The 21,009-nt window shown below is 41.4% G+C and overlaps 3 protein-coding genes across 3 annotated transcripts; 2 read left to right on the forward strand and 1 right to left on the reverse strand.

The window, feature by feature from the left end:
- The first annotated feature begins 2,632 nt into the window (after nucleotides 1–2,632).
- Nucleotides 2,633–7,699, forward strand: glipr1a (GLI pathogenesis-related 1a). Its single transcript, XM_085437124.1, has 6 exons — nucleotides 2,633–2,897; nucleotides 3,476–3,724; nucleotides 3,837–3,949; nucleotides 5,929–6,014; nucleotides 7,227–7,253; nucleotides 7,422–7,699. The coding sequence occupies exons 1-6, from the start codon at nucleotides 2,727–2,729 to the stop codon at nucleotides 7,571–7,573; spliced, it is 798 nt and encodes a 265-aa protein (XP_085293250.1). The 5' UTR covers nucleotides 2,633–2,726; the 3' UTR covers nucleotides 7,574–7,699.
- Nucleotides 7,700–8,871: 1,172 nt separating this feature from the next.
- Nucleotides 8,872–15,659, reverse strand: krr1 (KRR1 small subunit processome component homolog). The gene is made up of 10 exons (XM_085436822.1): nucleotides 15,551–15,659; nucleotides 14,850–15,025; nucleotides 13,965–14,099; nucleotides 13,695–13,820; nucleotides 13,302–13,385; nucleotides 12,938–12,994; nucleotides 9,860–10,030; nucleotides 9,655–9,732; nucleotides 9,441–9,537; nucleotides 8,872–9,308 (listed from the first exon to the last, which is right to left on the reverse strand). Exons 1-10 carry the CDS (start codon nucleotides 15,624–15,626, stop codon nucleotides 9,148–9,150), a joined length of 1,161 nt encoding a protein of 386 aa, XP_085292948.1. The 5' UTR covers nucleotides 15,627–15,659; the 3' UTR covers nucleotides 8,872–9,147.
- Nucleotides 15,660–18,916: 3,257 nt separating this feature from the next.
- On the forward strand, nucleotides 18,917–20,310 carry LOC146688753 (uncharacterized). The gene has a single exon (XM_085436716.1). It carries the CDS (start codon nucleotides 19,026–19,028, stop codon nucleotides 20,019–20,021), a length of 996 nt encoding a protein of 331 aa, XP_085292842.1. The 5' UTR covers nucleotides 18,917–19,025; the 3' UTR covers nucleotides 20,022–20,310.
- The last annotated feature ends 699 nt before the right edge of the window (nucleotides 20,311–21,009 follow it).

Consider the following 21,009-nt stretch of genomic DNA (forward strand, 5'->3'; position numbering starts at 1 on the left):
CTTAATCTATCACCCCAGAACAGGGGTGACAGATTCTATTGTATTGTATTGTATTGTATCTTTATTTGTTTCAGACATATAAAACAAAAAACAATATATACACACTACATATATTTTCATTTACAGATACGAATATATATGTAGATATACACACACACACACACGTATGTGTTCAGATAAACAAAAAATATATAATGAAATAAAACAAAATCGTCTGACATAATGTAACAATGTTTGGTCTGAAAAGGAGTAGGAAGAAGTATGAACATACTTATTAATTCCTACCCCTGCTCAACATCTTATTGATCCCACATAATTCACCTAATTCCCATCATCACATACTCCACACGATACACGAGGAGAACCTATATAAACTTGGCTACCGTGATTGATATAATTTGGTATTTTTATACATACAATGGGTGATCATCTTTATCGGTATCATATTCTTCCAAAATCAGTTTTCGAAGTATCACCCCTGTTCTGGCCAACTTACATTGGCTTCCTATTAAATACCGAATTGATTTTAAAATTTTATTGTTTACTTATAAAATCCTAAACAATATGGCACCTGACTACCTAGCTGATCTCCTCTGTCTGTAGCCCTCAGAGAGCACTAAGATCATCGGGCCAACTGCTCTTAGTGCAACCTAGGTCTCGGCTGAAGACCAGAGGAGGCCGTGCCTTTGCCGTTGCCGCACCCAGGTTATGGAATATTCTTCCTCTTCATATTCGCGCATCAGATTCCATTCAGTCTTTTAAATCACGTCTAAAAGCGTATTTGTTTAACCTGGCATCCAAGGCTAATTAGGGTAATTTACATCTGGCTTTGCATTTAGATTATGTAATTATTTTATATTTTATTTATTTTATTTATATCTGTAATTTATATTTTATATTGTGACTTTTTATCTGTATCATGATTTTACTGGAAAGCACTTTGGTGTACTTCAGTCTTTAAAATGTGCTATATAAATACATTTTGATTGATTTTTGATTGATTAGTTCTCTGCCTTGTAGGCTGAATAACCAGTAGTCCCTGATCACATGACCTCAGAGACCTGCTGGGGACATAGGGCTGTGAAAGTTCAGTGATGTAGGCTGGCGCTTGTCCATGAAGAGCTCTAAAGGTCAGAACCAGAATCTTAAAATGGACTCTGAATTCGATGGGGAGCCAAAGCAGCTGTGTTAGCAACGGTGTCACATGAGAGTACTTAGATGTTTTGGTCAGAAGCCTTGCTGCAGCCTTTTGGACAATCTGTCGCTCCAGGGAGTCCTTGTTAGACATGTAAAGAGGGAATTACAGTAGCCCAATCGTGATGAAATGAATGCATGGACAACAATCTCCAGTTCAGTACGAGATACAATAGGACTTCATTTAGAAACGTTTCTTAAATTATAAAAGCAGGACTGAACCAGAGATTTAACGTGAACATCCAGAGTGAGATCTGGGTCAAAAGTTACCTCTAGGTTCCTGATAGATGATTTCACAAATGTTGAAAGAGGACCAAGAGCATTCATTATGTCAGGTACATGTCTGTCAGGAGCACATACAAGGACTTCAGTCTTTCCTTCATGAAGTTGGAGGAAGTTGTTGGCCATCCGACCTTTGATGGATTCTAAGCACACATTTAGAATCTGCAGCTTAGAAACATCTTGGGGTTTAAAAGAAATGTATAACTGGATATCATCTTCGTCGCAGTGGCAACAAATGTCCTCAAAACGCCTCAAAATATGCTGGAGAGGAAGTGGATATATTAAAAACAATAAAGGCCCCGGCACAGAACCTTGTGGCACACCATAGGTGAGAGAAGTGGAAGATGACCTGTACCGAGAAACTGCCACAGAAAAATATCGTTCAGACAGATACGAGGAGAACCACTCTAAGGCAGATCCAGATACACCGACCCAATATTTCAGCCTCTCAAGCTGAATGTGATGGTTAACGGTCACAAAGGCCGACGTGAGGTCCAACATCAGGAGAACAGAACATTTTCCTGCATGTTAGACTGAAGACTGTTTCAGTAGAATGAGCTCTGCAAAAGCCAGACTGAAATTTGTCAAGGATATTGGGTTTGACGGTATTTTTGAAATTGGCCTGTAAGCATTTGGCAGCATTTTTAAAAATAAGCAGGGACTTTACCAGACACCGGTGAAGTGTCAAGTATGGTGAGCACACAGGGGCCGATAGACTGGAAGACATTTTTGAATAACGATGCAGGTAAAATGTCAAGTGAACAGGACGATGCTTTCATTGAAAACTACTTTTACCAGCTCTGGTAGTGAGATGGGTAAGAAACGTTCTAAGATAACAGGCCGAGCTGGAGAAGGAACCGACTATGCAGATGCTGATGGGGAAATTTTTTTTTCTTACATCACTATTTTTTCTAGAAAGAAAGAAAAAAAATGTAAACATGGCACACAGGCCAGATCTTGTCTGAACATGTCAGGATAACTAGGCAAATATTCAGAGAAAGTAACAAATTCAGACTTCAAAAAGGCGAGAAGAAGCATAAATGAGCCACATCTCTGTTTTATCTCAGTTTAGCAGATTCTTTATGTATGTATACATGAACCATTCTGAACATGTTTTGGTTTCTTAGGTGTTGTAAGAACATCCTGTTCCTCTTCAAAGTGTAATTTCCTGCAGCAACTTGACAGATGTCAAAGCGACAACAAACCACAACATCACCGCTTTAGCTTGTTTCACTTTACTGATCTGGAGCATGACGAGTGCAGTGGAGAGGTTGCTGTGGGCCTGCATTATCCTGGATTCTGGTGTGCGCTCGATTTCACTGCCAGAAATCAGTGATTTGAAGTTCATTGAGGAATGTGTGAAGGAGCACAACTTGGCGCGGTCATCTGTCAGTCCCCCTGCTACCGACATGCTGTACATGGTACGTGAAGAAATGGCGTTTGTTTCCTCTCTCTAGTTCTGGAAAGCAGTAATAAAATCACAGTGAGTAAGCAGTGATAGAAAAAAATGACTTGTTCATGTGTCTGCAGACTTTGTTGGGAATGAGGAGGTGAGGGAAAGAAAGTTATTAAAGCATGTACAGTTGTACAAAGCTTCATGCAACACATTCACAAAGCAGACTTGACGTTATTAAGCAGAAGTCAGAGGAAGTAATATAAAAGACAGACAAAGCCACCGATAGTCACAGATAGAAAAGATCTTCGGTAAGTAAAGAAATAAAGAACAGTTCGGTGACAACAAAACTGTGCAATAGATTGCACTCAAACTGCCTTTCTGGCATGGCTAAAGTGCACTGCAAATGTTGTGGCAAAAACCTCGCCACAAGTTTGGAAGTCGACTCAGCCATTTGACTTTTTACTTCTGCTTGTGTATCACAAATAATGTACTGACTGAAGTCAGAAATGTGTATGCACGAAAATGAAACTAGCGTGTTAGAAAAAACTGAATTAACAAAAGATGAGGTCTAATGCTTCAAATCTTCTGTATCTGCTTATCCAGACGTGGGATGAGGCCTTAGCCATTACTGCAAAAGCGTGGGCAAAGCGCTGTATATTTGATCACAACATTTACCTCAAAGATGCTTCCCGCGTGCACCCTATCTTTCTCTCTGTGGGAGAAAACATATGGACAGCCTATCCACCATCACAATTTAATACAGCAAAAGCCATAAAGAGATGGGTGGATGAAGTAAAAGACTACAGCTACCAAAAGAACAGCTGCAATAAGGTTTGTGGCCACTACACACAGGTATGTGACCTTTCTACTGCATGCATAATGTGGAGAAAAAAAAGAGGAAAAAGTGAACCATGATTTTTATATTTTTCTGCATGTGACACTTTAACCTCTTTGGTCTTTGCAGGTTGTGTGGGCCAGCACCTACAAAGTTGGATGTGCAGTACAGCTGTGCCCAGATGGCATCAAGCACTTCACTAATGAAAAAGGTGTCCTCTTTGTATGCAACTATGCCACAGCGTAAGTTGAAAACATGTTTAAATAACACAGTGAAATTAGCAAATGAAAACTTTTGTCTCAGCAGGTTATTCTGGGCTGCCCTGAGTGTCATGTGAAAAAAGGAATTTGTTTATACGTATGTGTTATGCCGCAGTCAACTCATCCAAAATGCTGCTGTGAGAGTACCCACAGGAACTAGAGCCAGGGTGGAAACTCCAGGCCTCGAGGGCCGGTGTCCTGCAGGTTTTAGATCTCACCCTGGGTCAACACACCTGAATCAAATGGTTCGTTCGTTACCAGGCCTCTGGAGAACAGCAAGACATGTTGAGGAGGTCATTTAGCCATTTAAATCAGCTGTGATGGATCAAGGACACATCTAAGACCTGCAGGACACCGGCCCTCGAGGCCTGGAGTAGAAAGACTGAGCATATCTCTCCCATACTGGCTTCTTGTCATTGGCTCCCTGGCCCCATCTTATCTCAAAAACCTTATGAAAAGTTACCTCCTTTGCACAGTGTCAGCTTAAAGCACTTGTTGCTGCTGAGTTTGCATCTTTTGCTGTGGAGTACAGCCAGACTTTTGACTGCTTCGCCTTGGGCATTTTTAATCTGTAGCTCTGCTCTAAAAGAATGTACGTACTTGGGCCCGCCTACTATCCTTGAAAAGGTAAAATGATTGGCTAGAATTCAAAGTGTGTGACATCTCAGGGAAAAAAAAGCACCGAAATAAAGCACCAAAATGTGCGCTGCTTGTCGGTCTGGTTACTACCGTTTATGTCAGAAGCGGTGCCACAATGGCACTGGATACGGTACCCATCCCTAGTCATAACTTCTTACCTGAAGTTCAGTTCACCTGACGCTCGGACTGGCGGCCACCTCGGGTCTCTGCTCCTCCTGCCTAACCTTTCCCTCATCCACCTGCTGGCCTCTGTGGAAGCTCCGCCATAGCCACCACCAAACAACTGAGTTATTTTTACACACCGGTCAGCATCTGGACAATCCAACACCTTTCATTGTTTATACCGTCACAAAAAAACCCTCCCAAAAAAATCATCGGCCCATAAAAACTAAAAATCACCATCGGCCCACCGGGCAGATGCCTGGTGGGCCGATGGCCAGTCCAGCTATGGTCTCTCCCTAACAATGTGATGCTGGATGTCTGCCGTTCTGAAACTCCTGTTTGCAGACTACAAAATCTTACCTGGGACAATGTGTTCTAACCCCGTGGTTTTATGGAAGTCATACAAACGAAAATAGTCTGTAAAAAATATCATTCAGTATGATTCAAAGGCGAAATTTTAAAGACTAAGGAAAGTTTAGGGCCAGTCTGCCTGGGCCAGGCAGATCCTCATGTACTAATGAGAAGTGAATGAACTAAAAAAGGGAGCAAGGGTGCAGTTACAATGATCTGAGACACTTTTTTAAAAATAATGTCTGTTGTTTTTATGAATGGCCACAATTAATTATGGGACAGTGTTTTCTCCTCCCCTTTCATAAAGGTCCAGTGCTAAAGGAAGCATGTTTTTAGCAAGGATGTTTGCAGCTCCAGAATTGGAACAGCTCTTAGTATGGATGCCACACAGATACTCACAGGTCACTTCTCTCACTTTTAGGACCCTCCCTAAGCAGCATGGACTGTTGGAACGAACCCACTGTGTGTTAAGTTATTAATAATCTTTGGCTCTTTTCCATACCTTCACTTTTATCCTGTCCTTCTCCCCTAACCTTTTTTGTGGTATAAAGAGGTTACTATAAGCAGAAAGTACTGAGAAACAAATTAATATCACTGATTTATATGTTTTTCTGGGATCTTTTGACAATAACAATGAAAGAAAGAAACGTCATCTTTAAAATGACCCTATGTTGAAGCAAGCAGATGTGTGTGTGTGTGATAACGTGGGAGGCGGAGGTAAGATGATAAGGGGAAGTGAAGATAATTCCAGAAATTTTCCACCTAGAGTGTGGTGAGGTGACTGAGCCTCTGTTTCTTTTCTTTTACAGGGGTAATATAATCGGACAGCACCCATATGCATCTGAGGGGGGAGCCTGCTTGAGGTGCAGTGGCACTTGTGAGAATAAACTCTGTCGTAAGTATCAAGTGTCTCTGGTTCAGTGTGAAAAGTTGCTGCTTATCTTCAATCAAACCACAAGTTCAAATTTCAGCCCAGCTCATTTTAAAGATGTGAAAATTCTGATTAGAAATCAGCATGGATATTAACTCTTTAACACAGTGGGCCTCATTAACTGACATTTGCACAGTAATGTTCTTGCTGTCATTTTCACAAACCTACAGGATTCATGAATCGTGTCCTGTGTCAGCGAATGTGAATCATTGTAAATAAACAAGTTCATGCTTGCTGTCTGCGGGTTGTAATCTGCAACCTGGAATGTTCACCGTGCATGCTGCCCAGGCCCTCTGTTATAGGAAAACACATTTAGGGTGGTGTGAAGGAGCTCCAAGAGAAAAACTCTCATCCCTTCATCAAAAAAACAGAATTCTGACTAAAGGAGGCCAAAAAAGTCAGTGTTTTCTTGGAAGTGACACTGGTTTTAAACATTTTTAAAGTATTTAATAATAATATAAAACCCCACTTGGACTGCATGTATCCCCTGAAACTAAAAAGAGAAAAGGTATGACATAAAAGCTGGTGTAGGACAAACTTATAAAAGACCAAACAAAAAGAAGGAAGCAGGTGGAGGACGGGGAGCACCTAATCTTCCACCATGACTAACCCCCTTATCTTTTTACCATGAACCATGAGGTCCGTTTTACATCCTCTCTTTAAATGACCGTAACTTGGTTACCGTTGCAAAATTCAAATGGTTTCAGAAAAAAGAGACAACAAGCTTCATGGTGATGTTCACTTTAGCACAAGGCAATCACAGGGTAGCGTCTGAACAGAGACAGGGAACTCCGCTCCGCCCAGGTTTTGCTTCACATTTCTGCAACTCCTCAACTATTTTGGGCTCGAGAGAAAATTACATTTTTTTCCTATTATTTTATAACCAAAGTCACTAAATAGGTCCAAGTAGCCTGTATGCTACTTGGATGATTAAGGATTAATGAATGAATGACGGGGAGCACCTAATCTTCCACCATGATTATCTTTTTATCTATTTTGGGCTCGAGAGAAAATTACTTTTTTTTCCTATTATAAGTCCAAGTAGCCTGTATGCTACTTGGATGATTAAGGATTAATGAATGCGGTAAAATACAGTTATTACTCACAGTCATTGAGCTGTGCGTTTACATCTTAAAAAATGTCACCTTGTTCTCTTGTGTCTTAATGTTGTTGCAGGTAGTCCTGAACGTGATTCACAGAAAAGTAAGTCTGATGGTGATTAAGCCAAAAAATAATAGCAGTGAAGGGTAAGGTGTAGCTCACATGGCTTTAAAAGTCCACAGCTGAAGTTTGTCAGTGTGTAGTAATGAAGTAAGCAGCACATTCCACTGCACTCAGAATTTGTCATAAAAACCATTTTTGCATTTCCAGGCTACAACTGGAGCCCAGACTGGGACACCTCGGATACCAGCAGCTCTAGCCCTGTCAGCGTTCTGATCGCTCGGCCGGTTGCCCTCAGCTTCACTTTCATTACAGCGTATGTAGTCCACTACTTCTACCCTGATGCATTCTGCTATGAATAAAGCAGCTTGGCCTGAGCAACACTGATTTCCTTTAGACATTAAGCAAATTATTCTGTCCATGTGAGGCTTAGGCCCACAAATGTAACATGTATGAAAATTAATAAAATTACTTTTATCTCTGCTTAATTATTATCAACTATCAACTCCACTATCAGTCTCACATTATAGCACCAACAACAAAGTCAGTGCTCAAAAGTAATCTTTCATTTGACAGCACGTTTAAGGTGGTCAGGCCAGAGATGAATGGCCAGACTGCTACGAGCTGATGACAACAGTGACTCGGCCACGCGTTCAAACCGGGGCGTGCATAAGAGCATTTTTTAATGCACAACACAAACCTTGTATCAGTTGGGCTCCAGTAAGAGCAGAATGGGGGATTTGCACCATTCATGTACAGACAAGCAACTGTGTGATGCTGTCATGTCCAAGGACCAAGATCTGTGGTCACTAGGTGGTCCAGCACGTGGTTAACGTCCACGATACTCCCAAAAGTATTCGCTCATCTGCTTTCACACACATATGAACTTGAGACTTGAGTGACATCCAGCTGCAGAGTGGGGGGCACAGTTAGGCTCAGTGGGGGAACAGGCGACCATATGGCTTATAGCCAGAGAGCAGTAAGCCTGGGTTCAACTCTTCTAGGAAGGCTTTCCACAAGGTTAAGGAGTTTTATTTTAAATGGGAATTTGTGGCCATTCTTCCAGAAGCCCATTTGTGAGGTCAGACACTGATGTTGGATGGGAAGGCCTGAGCCAGGCTGTTGCTAATTCATCCCAAAGGTTTTCTGTTGGACTGAGGTCAAGACTCAAGTTTACTCACACCTCATTTGCTTGTCCAGGTCTTTCTGGACCTTGCTTTGTGCACTGATGCACAGTCATGTTGGAACAGTCCCTAAACTGCTCCCACAAAGTTGGGGCCATGAAAATGTCTGTAGTGATCGACTCTAAAGAAAGATGGTGATCTCTGCGTACTCTGCGCCTCGCCACTTTGATGTAATACCAATCAACAGTTTACTGTGAAATATTTAGGAGCATAGGATTCCTGAGAGCAATCCATTCTTTCACAAATACAGGTAGAAGCAATCTGCATGCCCAGATACTTGACTTAATACACCTGTAGCCATGGAAGTGATTGGAATGCCTTATTCCCATTATAGTGCAAATCAAAGAAAGCACTTCAGAAGGCAAAAAGGGTCCAACCCAGGCCTTGAAAGGTGTGCCTAATAATGGGTGTATTTCTTTAAGGTTTTGGAGACTGGGCATCTATGGTAACACAGCAAAAATGGAAATTAAGGGAAATGTAAGAAAACAAGACCTAGTTTATTTAAAAAAGAAAAAATAACTCCTTTAATTTTACATTTTTTTCCCTCTGGAAATAATTAATAGCAAGCGAGTCAAACAGAAGGAAAAAACCAACACATTCCCATCACTGTGTAACACTGTAAAAAGGAAAGTCAAGACAGACGAAGCATCATCTTGATCCACGCTCTACACATTCACTGAAATTCTTCTTGCTGTGAGCTCAGAGTCTTTTCTCTGTCCAACAAGTGCCACAGCACAGGGAACAGTGCACAGTTAGCCTTTGCTTTTCGCTTTGTTGCTCTTCTTCTTCTTCTTTTCAGTGGTGCTGCTGGTGGGAGGTGCAGGGTTTAATGGTGGAGCACCCAGTTTCTTTGTTTTGGCTTTTTTTACTTTGTCCTTTATAGCTTCGATGTCCAGCTTGCCTTCTGTAGGAGCTGTGGATACATAGATGAGACAAGAATGGACAAATTAAGGGCAAAGCTATACCAAGTGCTCAAGCATCCAGGTTTTTCCTTTAATTTGTCACTGCTAGGTTCTGAGATCAGTGCTTGTTTTAATATTTCTACCTTTAGCAGTCTTCTTCATCAGAGGCTTCTCTTTAGGAGGAATGAAGGCTTTGTTCCGCTCTTCTTGCTTCTTGGTCAGTGCGGTGGCCTGTTTCACCTACAAAGAGGAAGGAAGTTTACAAAGGCGACGTTACACAATGCTTGGTTGCTGCCACTGAAACTCAAAAGCAGCCTGAAGAAAACCGAAAGAGACAAAGCCACCATAAATTCTCACCTTGATTTCTTCCATCTTCTTCCTTTTCTTCACACTCTCCCGCAGGAAGAATTCTCCTGTGGCCAGCTCCTGGTCAACCTGCATAGGAAGTCCACATATTTGAAACGTACTTTAAATTGCCTCAACATGCAATTTAGTCTCAGCGGTTGTGTGTGTTTGTTATACATTAGAAACACTGAAATTCTTCAAACATGCTTCCCCTGACCTTGCTCTCTGGCTGTGGAGGAGGGAACGGGGTGTACTCCTTCTTCACGCTCTTCTTCTTGGGTTCCTTGCGCTTGGCAAGATTCTTGTGTCGGAACTTGGGCAGAAAGCGCTCCCAGTTTTGCATCCGCAGTTCGGGGTCTTTAGACAGCTCCCGTTTGATCATCAGAGTCTGATGGTTGCAGCCGTGGGTGGTGGTGATGGAGGGGCAGAACAGCAGTTATAAAGATGCAATACTTTGGTCATGTTGTGTATTTACACCTTATGTAGTGACTGCAGTAAAATGCTGTTTTATTAAAGACTGCACTGTGCAAAAGTCGCTTATTTCGTTTTTTGCTAGAAAACTGGGAAATAAGTGCAGCGGTAAGTGGAGGGATTTACTGAAATGTGCAAACATAAATGGAAACCAACGAAACCAAAGAACATTTCCAACAAGTCAACGTCTCAGAGGAAATTCCAAGGCTCTTCTTTTGTTCTGTTCACAAGATGATCCCACACAGTTTGAATAACACTGATCTGCTTTTCCATCAGATATGCTTTTCCTGCATTGGCAGTGAGTTTGAGATCACTGTCATGTCTTCCAGATGGTATTGCATGACAGCTCAGAATCTGAAGGTATTTTTCTGCAATCAGCAGACCACCACCAATTTTGACGAGACCTCCACCACTGAAACCACGACAGAACTAGGGCTGCTCAATTAATCGAATTTTAATCTCGATTACGATCTGGGCTTTCAACGATCATTAAAAATGACTGAGCCGATTATTAGCCCCTCCCTCGTGCTGTACTCTCGCGCTGCTCCGTGTGGCAAATCCAGCGCACCTCTCTGCATTTCGAACACGTGTCACAACAATTAAGAGCAGCCAGTGTTGCCAACTTAGCGACTTTGTCGCTATATTTAGGGAGTTTTCAGACCCCCTTAGTGACTTTTTTTCTAAAAAGCGACTAGCGACAAATCTGGCGACTTTTTCTGGTATTATTGGAGACTTATTTATGACGACTTTTTGACGTGAAAATGCGTATCGCTCTTACTCTCAACAAGCAGCGGGTGCTGCCGTGGGCACCTCACCTGTGCCAAAGCTCTCCCAGGCGGAGGATAGTCCTCCCCCGCTGTTATCAGGGCAGGAGATGTTCACACCCATGCGTCCAAAGGGCAAATGAATCGCGCATGAGTGAAGCCGCTGCTCCCGCACTGACTCTAACGCAGTCAATTCTTCTTCTACTGTTATGCTGTTTTGTGGATCACAAGGTTTAAAACTACTTATAAACAAACACTCTCACACACAAACTAACTCCACCAGAGTGCCAATTTCGGGTCACTTTTGCCAGTCCAGGCCCGGATAAAGGAGCAGGGTTGGAATTGTGACATTAAAAAACAATAATTGCTAAAAGAAATTTAATTTGTAGTTCTAAATAAATTCTAACTGCTTTTAGGACGTTTTTTACTCACTTTATGTCTCTTCCACGATGTTATTTCTCTCTCCAACAACGTAGGTTACAATTACATTAGCATGACCAATTATACAAATTAGGCGATGACGTCATTTGGTGACTTCTAGCGACTTTTAGGACAACCAATAGCGATTTTCCTTACTGAGGAGTTGGCAACACTGAGAGCAGCGGTCTCCAACCTTTTTTGCGCCACGGACCGGTTTATGCCCGACAATATTGTCACGGACCGGCCTTTAAGGTGTCGCGGATAAATACAACAAAATAAAACTAGTACTGGTACCGAAAAAAAGAAAATTTATTCATAACACACGTGAAAAGACCCAGGAAAACTGAGTAAACGATAAAAACGATAACAAAATAACGCTGAAAACCGATAAAAACCCTGAAAAATATACATTTCACACCTGAGCCTCAACTCTCGCGGCCTGGTACCAAACGACTAACGGACCGGTACCGGTACGAGGCCCGGGGGTTGGGGACCGCTGATTAAGAGGACTCGAGGGAAGCTCGGAAAGCTAAGCAGAAGTTATTTGGAGAGGAGAGTGACTGCTGTTGGTTGAAAAGAGGTAAAAAACCTTCAGTGGTGTGGAAACATTATGGGTTCAGTCAGACGTGGATCAAGTAGACACAGTGTGTAAACTTTGCTACAGTGTAGCTGCACCACAGAGCAACACTGCAAAGTTCACTAAACAGATGTTTACATTTTTCATTTATTTTTTATATTGCAAACATTTGCACTGCTATCAGTATTTGCACACTATTTTATGACAATCTTTAAAGTCATTATTCAACACATTGTTATTGTTAAATAAATATCGTCAAATAATCGAGATCTCAATTTCAGTGAAAATAATCGTGATTATCATTTTTGCCATAATCGAGCAGCCCTAGACTGAACCTCCAGTGTGTTTTACAGACGCTGGAAACTCACTGTTGTATCTCTGTCCTAACCTCTAATACGAGCAGGAACATTTAGAGTTTCAATCCATCAGACCTGTTGACATTTTTAGTTCAGGGCTTGTGTAATTTAACCCTTTTCCCCAGTTAATTTCCCTTAAGAATAGCTTCTTCAAAGCCTGGAATACTTCAGTTAGAAGGTTTTCAAGGAGGCATTATGTTGATGCCTGAACCAGCTCAACAGGCTCCCTTTGATGTTCTGTTCAGGAGGAATATTTTTCTGTTGTAAAATATTGGAAAAACATTCCTGTGAAAATGATCAGGTACCTCGACTGTAAAGGAATGAGGGAAGAAAAGACCCCATGAAAAGAAATGTAGAGCTACTATTCACACTTTTACAAGAAAGTCTGGCTCCATGGAAGTAAAATATATTAAAATGATGGCTGGCTAAAGACTTCTGCACAGTGCTGTAAGCTGTAACTACTGGTTAGGCAATTTAAATAACATTCTGTGACTCATACAAAACAGGAAGTCCTATTTTAAATAGTCAGCTCTGTGAAGCATGCTCTTTCATGCCCTCAGCTCTGGGCTGAGCCAACCTTGGCGTGCAAACCCAGAGAGATGGACTTCAGTCAGGAAATCAAGAACAAGGATGGAAAACATCATCACTGGGCATAAATGCAGCGCAGTTTCACTCTGACTATTGTTTCTGCAGCAGTTTGAACACACCTTGATGTTGTAAATGGGATGAATGTTCTTCATGGTGTCCAACACCACTTTACGAACCTGAAAAGCAGAGGCAGAAGAAAATCATAAATGCTTCAACATTCTTTGCCTCATTACAGTAACAGTTCACCTCTCCATCAGGTTTAGCTAAACCCAAACTGAAGAGCGTTTGTATTACACCAACAACTTCTCTCTTTTACTCCCACGCATGAACCCACACAGTGGGCTCAGATGTTTAGCTGTCAGGAGGTTCTGTATACCCTGATGTCACAGGATAAACAAACACACTAAAGTAGTCAGCGTAGGCACCTTTTCATTAATACAACTGATCTTATTATGTTTAGTCGCCCATTACTGACAGTCTTACCTCCTTTAATCCGCTGTAGGGTCCCAGTGCAGACACCGTGTTCCCCTGCACCATCACATAGCAGTTGGTCAGTAATTCCAGTGCCTGCAGAGAAGCAACAGGCAACATGAAGCACACAGACAGAACTTCAAAAGAAATCATCTGTTAACGAGAGTTGCAAAGACACATGGGCCGATAAATGCTGCCACCTACTGACGTTGATTCAAAAGTACACAACACAGACTTGTTTACATTGCAGACTGGTGAAAATCAGTGACACAGATGCACAATTCATGATTTAGAAACAAATTGGATTCTCCTACTTTTTCCTAACATCCATCACAACACTCTGTGGAAGCCGTGATTAACTTCAGACAGAAAGACCTCAGAAAGCTGGACTCTGGTGTGACTCACCTTTAGGGTGGAGCCTTTGGGGCCAATGAGTCGCTGCCTTCGCTTCACAAACCGCTCTCTACTCCTCACCATAGTGCCAATTTTGATGATGTCACAGGCGATGTCATCCTGTAATATTCTTACAGCCTGGAGGCAACAACACATCACTGAGGTATCAAAAAGTCTGCATCACTCTGAGTGCTTAGTGACAGCAATCACACACATACTCGAAAACATTAAAGGATGAAATCTACATGTTGTGCATGCTGCAAACTGGCACAGTAGTGTTACCTGTTCAAATGGCACACTCCTCGCCAGCAGCTTAATAAGATCTCTGGCTCTCACAATGGCATAAGGGTCAAAGGTCTTCTTAGTGGTGCAGACTGTCATGCTGCCTTCTATTAGGTCCAAAGAAGGTTTAATGTGCTGAGAACAACAACAAATGATTCAGTATGTGAACAGCTCAGGTCGGCAATTCAGCCTCGTAAAGCTGCCAATGTAAGAGCCAACTTAACACTTAACTGTGAGAAAATGTTACAGAGGAGAGAAATAATGTGTGATAATAACTGGGGATGTGGCAGTGTTCAAAATGAATTCAAATATAGTTCAGCTGTAGGACTTTCTGACACTGTGGACCGTGGCCTTTGCTGAAAGATACAAAGAGCTTACAAAGCATCAAAGAAGTCTCACTGCTTAAAGGTGTCGTGGGCATCTTTAAACAGTGACACATTCCACAATTTCCAATGCTGACCACACAACCTCCTGAGAGGTTGTGTGGTCAGCATATGTTGTTGTAGCGATTTGGCCGAGTAAAAGAACACAAACTAACACATTTGGACCACTAGTGCTGAATTTCTCATTTCTATTCCTCCGCTTACAAGATTTCAGTGTTTTTTCATTTGAACTTACAGGTGATAGGTCACAATAAAATTTTAAAACCCTGAAATAATTTATCCTGGAACCTTTTTTACATTGTAAATCTGTTAACAGGGGAGTGCAGACTTTATATCCACTATATGTGTATATTAATACAAGATAGCATACAACCTGATTAGACTAAAGAAAGTGGTAAAAAAAAAGGTTGACTTTCTTCATTGAGCTACATTATAATTGAGATACAGCTGACAGACAAGTATTATCATCTGTGTTCAGTGCAAGCAGCTTGTTCTGACTCACCACCTCTCCTAAAGCCTTCTCCACCAGAGGCCAGCACTCTTTCAAGTAGGCCTCCCTGTACTTGGGGAAGAGGGTGGCAAAGCTACTCTCCTCCAGCAAACCGCGGGGGTTATCCTCTTTGGTGAACAGTGGCTCCTTCCATCCATCGGGAACTGTCAGGAGTTCGGATTCATCCACTGCAGGACGCACGTGAAGTCACGTTACTACAACGTTACTACAACGGAGGCATGGACTACCAACACGAGGTATACTTAAGCAAAGGGAACAGGGTGAGTTAGAGACAGAATATTGAAAAGATATACTGAAGGAACGCGGAGAACAGTCCACTGACTAAAATAAGACACGTTTGAAATTCTCATCATCGACGTGTTCCCCTGGCTGAGGCGACTCAGGCTGCAGACTTTGGAAACGTGTTTGAATCCCGGCAGGTAATAGCTAGCTGCCCGGCGTCAGCAAACACTTGTCAGTTTAAGTATGTGAAAAGTAAATGTTCGGGTTATTTTTTCTTGATGCGACCATTTAGCGAGTGAGGGTAACTGCACTCACCAAACAATCTGTTTACAATGCGAGAGCCGCCATGCTAGCAGAACTCCAGCATGGCTCGCAGCCGTCGTCTAAAGCTGGGAAACAATCCTGTTGTTCACGCGGGACGGCTCGCTGGTGTCACTTAACCTCATCTGACGCGAAACAATCAAACTCACCTTGGCTTTTAGTCTTCTTCGATTTTTTCCCCGTTTGCTCCTCACTCACGCCGTCACTGGCTGTGGAGGACGCCATTGCTGAGAAGAAACGGAGGTGACGTACAGTACTCTTCCTGGTGCAACCTGGAGCGTCTACTAAAATAAAAATAAAAGCTTTCTAACATCTCACCTGTTTGTTTTTATTCAGGCAAACATGGATACCATTTTTAATGATAGAGCGATTAAGCTTGTGTTTCTGTCATGTAGTGATTGTGCTTAACTGTACGAAGCTTACTGTGTGAATGCTGTAGGCATTCTCTGTGTGTGTGTGTCCCAAATTAAAGGTAAAAACATACACACTCTGACACACAGATGCAAACGCACAGATAGATTCCTTGCATGCGTCTTCAGCATTACTGGGTTTCTGCAGCTCCTGTTTTTCGTGTTTAATCCATCCGGCACACAAGCAATTAAACACTATGAATCTGTTCCACAATATTTGCAGTCACTTTACAATGGGTCACTTTAAAAAGGCAGTCACGGATCACCACTATAGCATTTTGACAATATTTTGACAGTATTTGAATAAAACTGTTTCCTGTAGCCTAAATACGTCTCTGTACCTGAATAGAACTAAAGCTTTTTCTCATAGGGTTAATAATATGTCTACCAACTATTTCACGTCCACATTACTGCTGAGAGTTATTCCAAAAGCTTCCTTTAGTGGCTCTTCATCAGAATATTTATTTACTTGTTGACATGAAAATCAGTCACTGTGTATTTTTAACACCTAAAATTCAATGTGATGCCATTATCCTGCCAAACAACATAAAAGTCTCCAAAACGGTTAAGTATGGAACATATTATAAATGGAAAATCTTATATTGCACTCTAAGCACAACAAATGTGAAATGGCAGGAAAGATCAGTGCTCTGTTGCTGTATGCAGAGTACATGTGTACATTTTTCGGAGTACCAAAAAACACATTGCCTTTGCAGACTGATGATCAAACACAGAGATAGAGGTCGCAGAAAAATTACAAATACCTGCACGTTGCTGTCTTATGTCATTCAGTCACCTAAAGGTGGTAAGTTTGACCTTTGTCATCATGACTAGGTCTGCATGCCTACTGTAAATGCACCGATTTCCAGTCATGTGACTGGCTGATTTGTCTTAATGAGCAGTTGAGCAGCTGTACCTAAGTTACCTGATTTTAGTCATTAGGCCTTTTATAAAGTATTACTGCCATTTGTGTCTTAATATTTCTAGTAACACTACTGTAACTGCAGTGAGCACGTGAGACATCCCTTTTTATGGAAAAGGAAGGAAAAGTCATATTTATTATTATTACACGACTGTTTGTGCTGACTGAACAGGCTCAGGCTGAAGCAGTGCAGATCCTGGCCTATTTTCAAGTATCATTAAAGTTACCACGTGTTTAAATGTCACCATTAGATGTCAGTAGATTGCAGATTGCAGTCAATTCAGGCACTTTTCTTACCCCTCCTGACTCAAGTGCATAAACCGATCTACGTTAGCTCTGGTAATTCTGACGATCGTTCAGTAATTTTTTGTTTATTCTCTTTATTTGCTTTTTGGAGAAGTGAAGTTACAAAAAGCTCTTCAAACAAATTTGCTTTGGTGGAGAGAAAACAACCGTTGTAGACTGTTTGGGGTTACCTTTTATAAATGTGGGACTAGTATTGAATTTTCAAAAGTGAAGTGAGTTCTTCTGACCAGGTTCAGACCAGGATGAACACAAGTATGATACTGAACCCACTAGAGAACCGCTCCCAGCTGTGGGTTCACCTCCTCCTGCTGAACTCATAGAGAAGCAAACAACCAGTCCAGGGACAGACTCTAACGTAGCATCACTTTCATCGGTCACTCCTGACCTCCTGTGAAGCATGACGAATGTGGCCTCTCTAAATATGAGTAACTAAGAAAACATGTCAGTAGGCATCCTAGTAGTTAATGACTTAATTATTTGGGGTATTATTGCTATAAAAAATAATATTAACAGTATTATTATTATTGTGCTTCTGGCTTTAGGCTCTACTGATAACGCAGAGGTCTCTTCTTCCTCTGGGCTGTTTAAAGGGCCAGTTTATCCAAAGCTGTGTATATACCAGCTGCTGTCAGGCTTCAGATAAATAAACATAAATAAACATCAGACTGTCAAAAGAGCTCATCTGTGCGAGACCACCGAGCTGAGAGCATTTTCAGGTCCAGATCCCCCCGTACGCCTTCGTTGGAGAGCAGTTAAAGTTTTTCTTCCCGACTGTGATTTGAAAACGTCGAAATGGAATCAAGTCAAGGAATCTATAAACCTATCAGGGTATGTGACCGTTTTAGTTTTTACTGCATTTCAATAATTTGAAGAATTTGTTGTAGTTTTAAAAGTTGACAAACTGAGAATCATTTTAAGTAACAATGACTAAATTGCTATTTCTTTGACAGGTGTTGTTCAACACACCGATTTATGAAACAGCTCTAAAGATCTGCTGGCATCTTCCGGGCTACAGGACTCAGGTTAGACCCAGATTCATGCAAACCAAAGCTGACAGAAAATATCAGGTCATTTCTGAGAGTGGTGGTGATTAAATGTCTCCTTTACTTTTAGATTGCGATTATGACGGAGTTTCTCAGACTTCAGCAGGAAGATCTAATTCCACCGAACCTCACTGCTGAAGATCTGAGAGATCTTTTGGTGGAGAAGAGCAGGGAGACGCTCAGAGAGCAGTGAGTTACTGTCACACCTGAAAGTCTGTTTGTGATGACGTGTAAGTGCTGAGAGAAAACCTCTGCTTTGCTCTCTTTTGAAGGCTGTGGGAGTTTGAATTAGAGGATTTTGAAGAAGAGGAAGCCAAACCTCTTCTAAGGCTGGTAAGACGAGAAAACCCACAAGACTTTTTTTTCATTATGTTCACATAACCTTTAAACATAAGCGCACTGTAAATGTGTTTTCTGTTTCAGGTGTGGGCGGTGAACGTCATCAATAAAATGAGGGACGTTGAATTTGAAGCCAGAATGCTTCTTCAGTTCCCAGAGGCCGTGCCTCCTAAATTTCAGTGAGTCACATGTATACAGTCATTAACCCTGTAAGACCCAACCCATCAAAAAACAGCCAGAAAATTCAGATTCTTTGGAACTGAGATGTTTATTAACCCTTTAAACAAAAGCCACAAATTAGTTCTTTGCTATGTCATGTTGTGTATGATTTACTTTTATCATGTATTTATCATATTTTTTGTATCACATTTGATACACTGGGTGTTTTTGGCAACTTTTTGTTAACGACAATGTTAATTTTAGACAAAAAAAACTTTTTTTGTCCATAATATTTTGAAATTATAGCAAGTATTGATCATGTTGATGAGATCGAGGTCTCAGAAACTCATGTATGATACAAAGGTGGTTACAGGGTTAACAGTCCAGCTACAGTGTTTCAATATTTAAGTGATGCTTTGAATATGTTTAAAAGATACCTCTTATCATGTTTTTCTACAGAGCACCTAAACTCCTGAGCGTGGTGAAGGATTACGTTGAAATCCTAAAAGAGAAGCAGCAGGAACAGCATAACAGCAAACTGCTCACCGTGCAGGAGGTAGTGATCGAGGTAGTTCCCCGTGTTCTCCAGAGCTTCTGGGAGCTTCCTCCTCGTCCCCTCCTAAACATGGCCTCCCAGAGTCTAAGCATCCTCTCCACGAGTGTCACCAAGGCCACTTTAGATCGTGTCTCCAGGAGTCTCACGGCGATGGAAACACAGGCCATCTTCACCCGCTCCATCCGAGACGATATGGTCAACAGCATCCTGACGGAGATCAGGCAGAAATTTCCTCAAGAAATTCTGTCTATCAAAGTTGCAAACTTTGCACCAGTGTTGCTGAAGACCATTGCTGATGTAGCAATGATCCAGATATGTGAAATCTTTGAGCCCCCTTCAAGTCTTCCTGATGTGAAGAACACAAATGGAGAGCGCTCCTCTGACGGTCTTTCAATGGCAAATGTTCCACCAGCCGAAGGATCTTTTTCAGAAAGTGTTCCAGAGCCTGACGTTCCCTGTGAGGAACTTCTTGCTGAAAGGGCATCCAGTCTGAGTTTTCAAGACCTTACGATTGAAGGAGCTCTTTCCGAAAGTGTGCAAGAGCCTGACGTTCCCTGTGAGGAACTTCTTTCTGAAAGTTCTTCTAGTCTGAAGGCTGAAGACCTTACGATTGAAGGTCTTTCGGAAAGTGTGGCAGTGGCTGACGTTCCCCGTGAAGAACCCTATGCAGAGTCCAAATCCAGTGTTAAAGGCGAAGAGCATAAGATCAAAGGATCTCGTTTGGAAATTGGGCCAGTTCCTGATGTTCCCTGTGAGGAACCTTTTCCTGAACCCGAATCCAGTATGAAGTGCAAAGACCTTCAGATCAAGAAGAAGAAAAAGGGCTTCTTCAAAAGACTGAGAAGTCTGCTCTGCTGTTGTTGCAGACCAAAGGACACCGACTGACATTGAAACTGTGACCCAGTGTTGGTGTTCCAGTAACTGTAAATATGTAAATATGTTCCTTGATGATTGCTGTTCATGATTTTGGGGTTTCTTAAGTTTTCAGTGGGCTGGGTGTTTTTTCCCCCCTTCGTGTTCTTTACTTAATTCTTGTTCATAGTTCCTGATTTGTTTTCCTAGTTTTTAGTTTCTGGAGTTCAGTTGAGTTGCTATATGAGTTTTGAGGTTTTTGTGATATTTATCCCTAATGAAGATGTTTTTCCAGCAATAAAAGCTGCTGATTTAAGTTTCATTCCACCTAAGAGTCCTGTGTTTGGGTCCTACTACCTGCCTGTCACAACACACCATGACAGTTTGACCAGTTTTATGAACTCATTCATATTTCTACACGAGTCTCCATCTAGATTCAAGATTTTTTTTCCTTTCAAACATTTATGTCTCTTATGGTTCTCAAAATACTTCCACAAGTCCAGTAAGATAACACATTGATGGTATTCATTTAATACAATTTCAACCCATTCTGATAACATATGAACAACAGTAACTGAAACTGGTATATAAAATGCATTTCCTGTCAAAAATGCAGTGTGAATGCTAATAGCTGAATAGTTTGAATTTTTAGAATTGCTAAAATCTTTGGTGAAAAACATGTTTCATGGGCTGAAATACACCAAAACATTCATCTGACAAATTTTTCTAGTTAGACATTATGAAACATGACATGTAAAAGTGAATTTTGCCAAAGTTCTAGTCAAAGTTCTAAGATAGTAGTTTTGTTTTTGTTGTTTTAAAAACAAAAACAAAAACCCAATAAAAACAAAAAACTACTACATCATGTATAATTTTCTCATGTCATGTGTAATTTCCATTGCAAATATTAATCACAGTTAAAGTAAGAGGGGAAGGCAGTAAAAACTCTGGAACGGAGACATCATCAAGTACACTGTCGTTCCAATTGTAAAATGATCGCGCTGTGTTCCTGGGAAGTCCA

The sequence above is a fragment of the Copadichromis virginalis genome, linkage group LG17 (genome assembly GCF_057382275.1).
Source record: "Copadichromis virginalis isolate Kocher_CV1m ecotype Utaka linkage group LG17, C_Virginalis_male_GT1.1, whole genome shotgun sequence".
Taxonomy (NCBI): Eukaryota; Metazoa; Chordata; class Actinopteri; order Cichliformes; family Cichlidae; genus Copadichromis; species Copadichromis virginalis.

Coding starts and splice junctions, on each gene's coding strand:
- LOC146688753 (XM_085436716.1), top strand. CDS start 19,026: ATGTTTTTCTACAGAGCACCTAAACTCCTGAGCGTGGTGAAGGATTAC.
- krr1 (XM_085436822.1), bottom strand. CDS start 15,626: ATGGCGTCCTCCACAGCCAGTGACGGCGTGAGTGAGGAGCAAACGGGG. Junction 15,026..15,550: donor GAAGAAGACTAAAAGCCAAG/GTGAGTTTGATT, acceptor TGCGTCCTGCAG/TGGATGAATCCGAACTCCTG. Junction 9,309..9,440: donor GATGAAGAAGACTGCTAAAG/GTAGAAATATTA, acceptor ATGTATCCACAG/CTCCTACAGAAGGCAAGCTG.
- glipr1a (XM_085437124.1), top strand. CDS start 2,727: ATGACGAGTGCAGTGGAGAGGTTGCTGTGGGCCTGCATTATCCTGGAT. Junction 2,898..3,475: donor CTACCGACATGCTGTACATG/GTACGTGAAGAA, acceptor CTGCTTATCCAG/ACGTGGGATGAGGCCTTAGC. Junction 3,950..5,928: donor GTATGCAACTATGCCACAGC/GTAAGTTGAAAA, acceptor TTTCTTTTACAG/GGGTAATATAATCGGACAGC.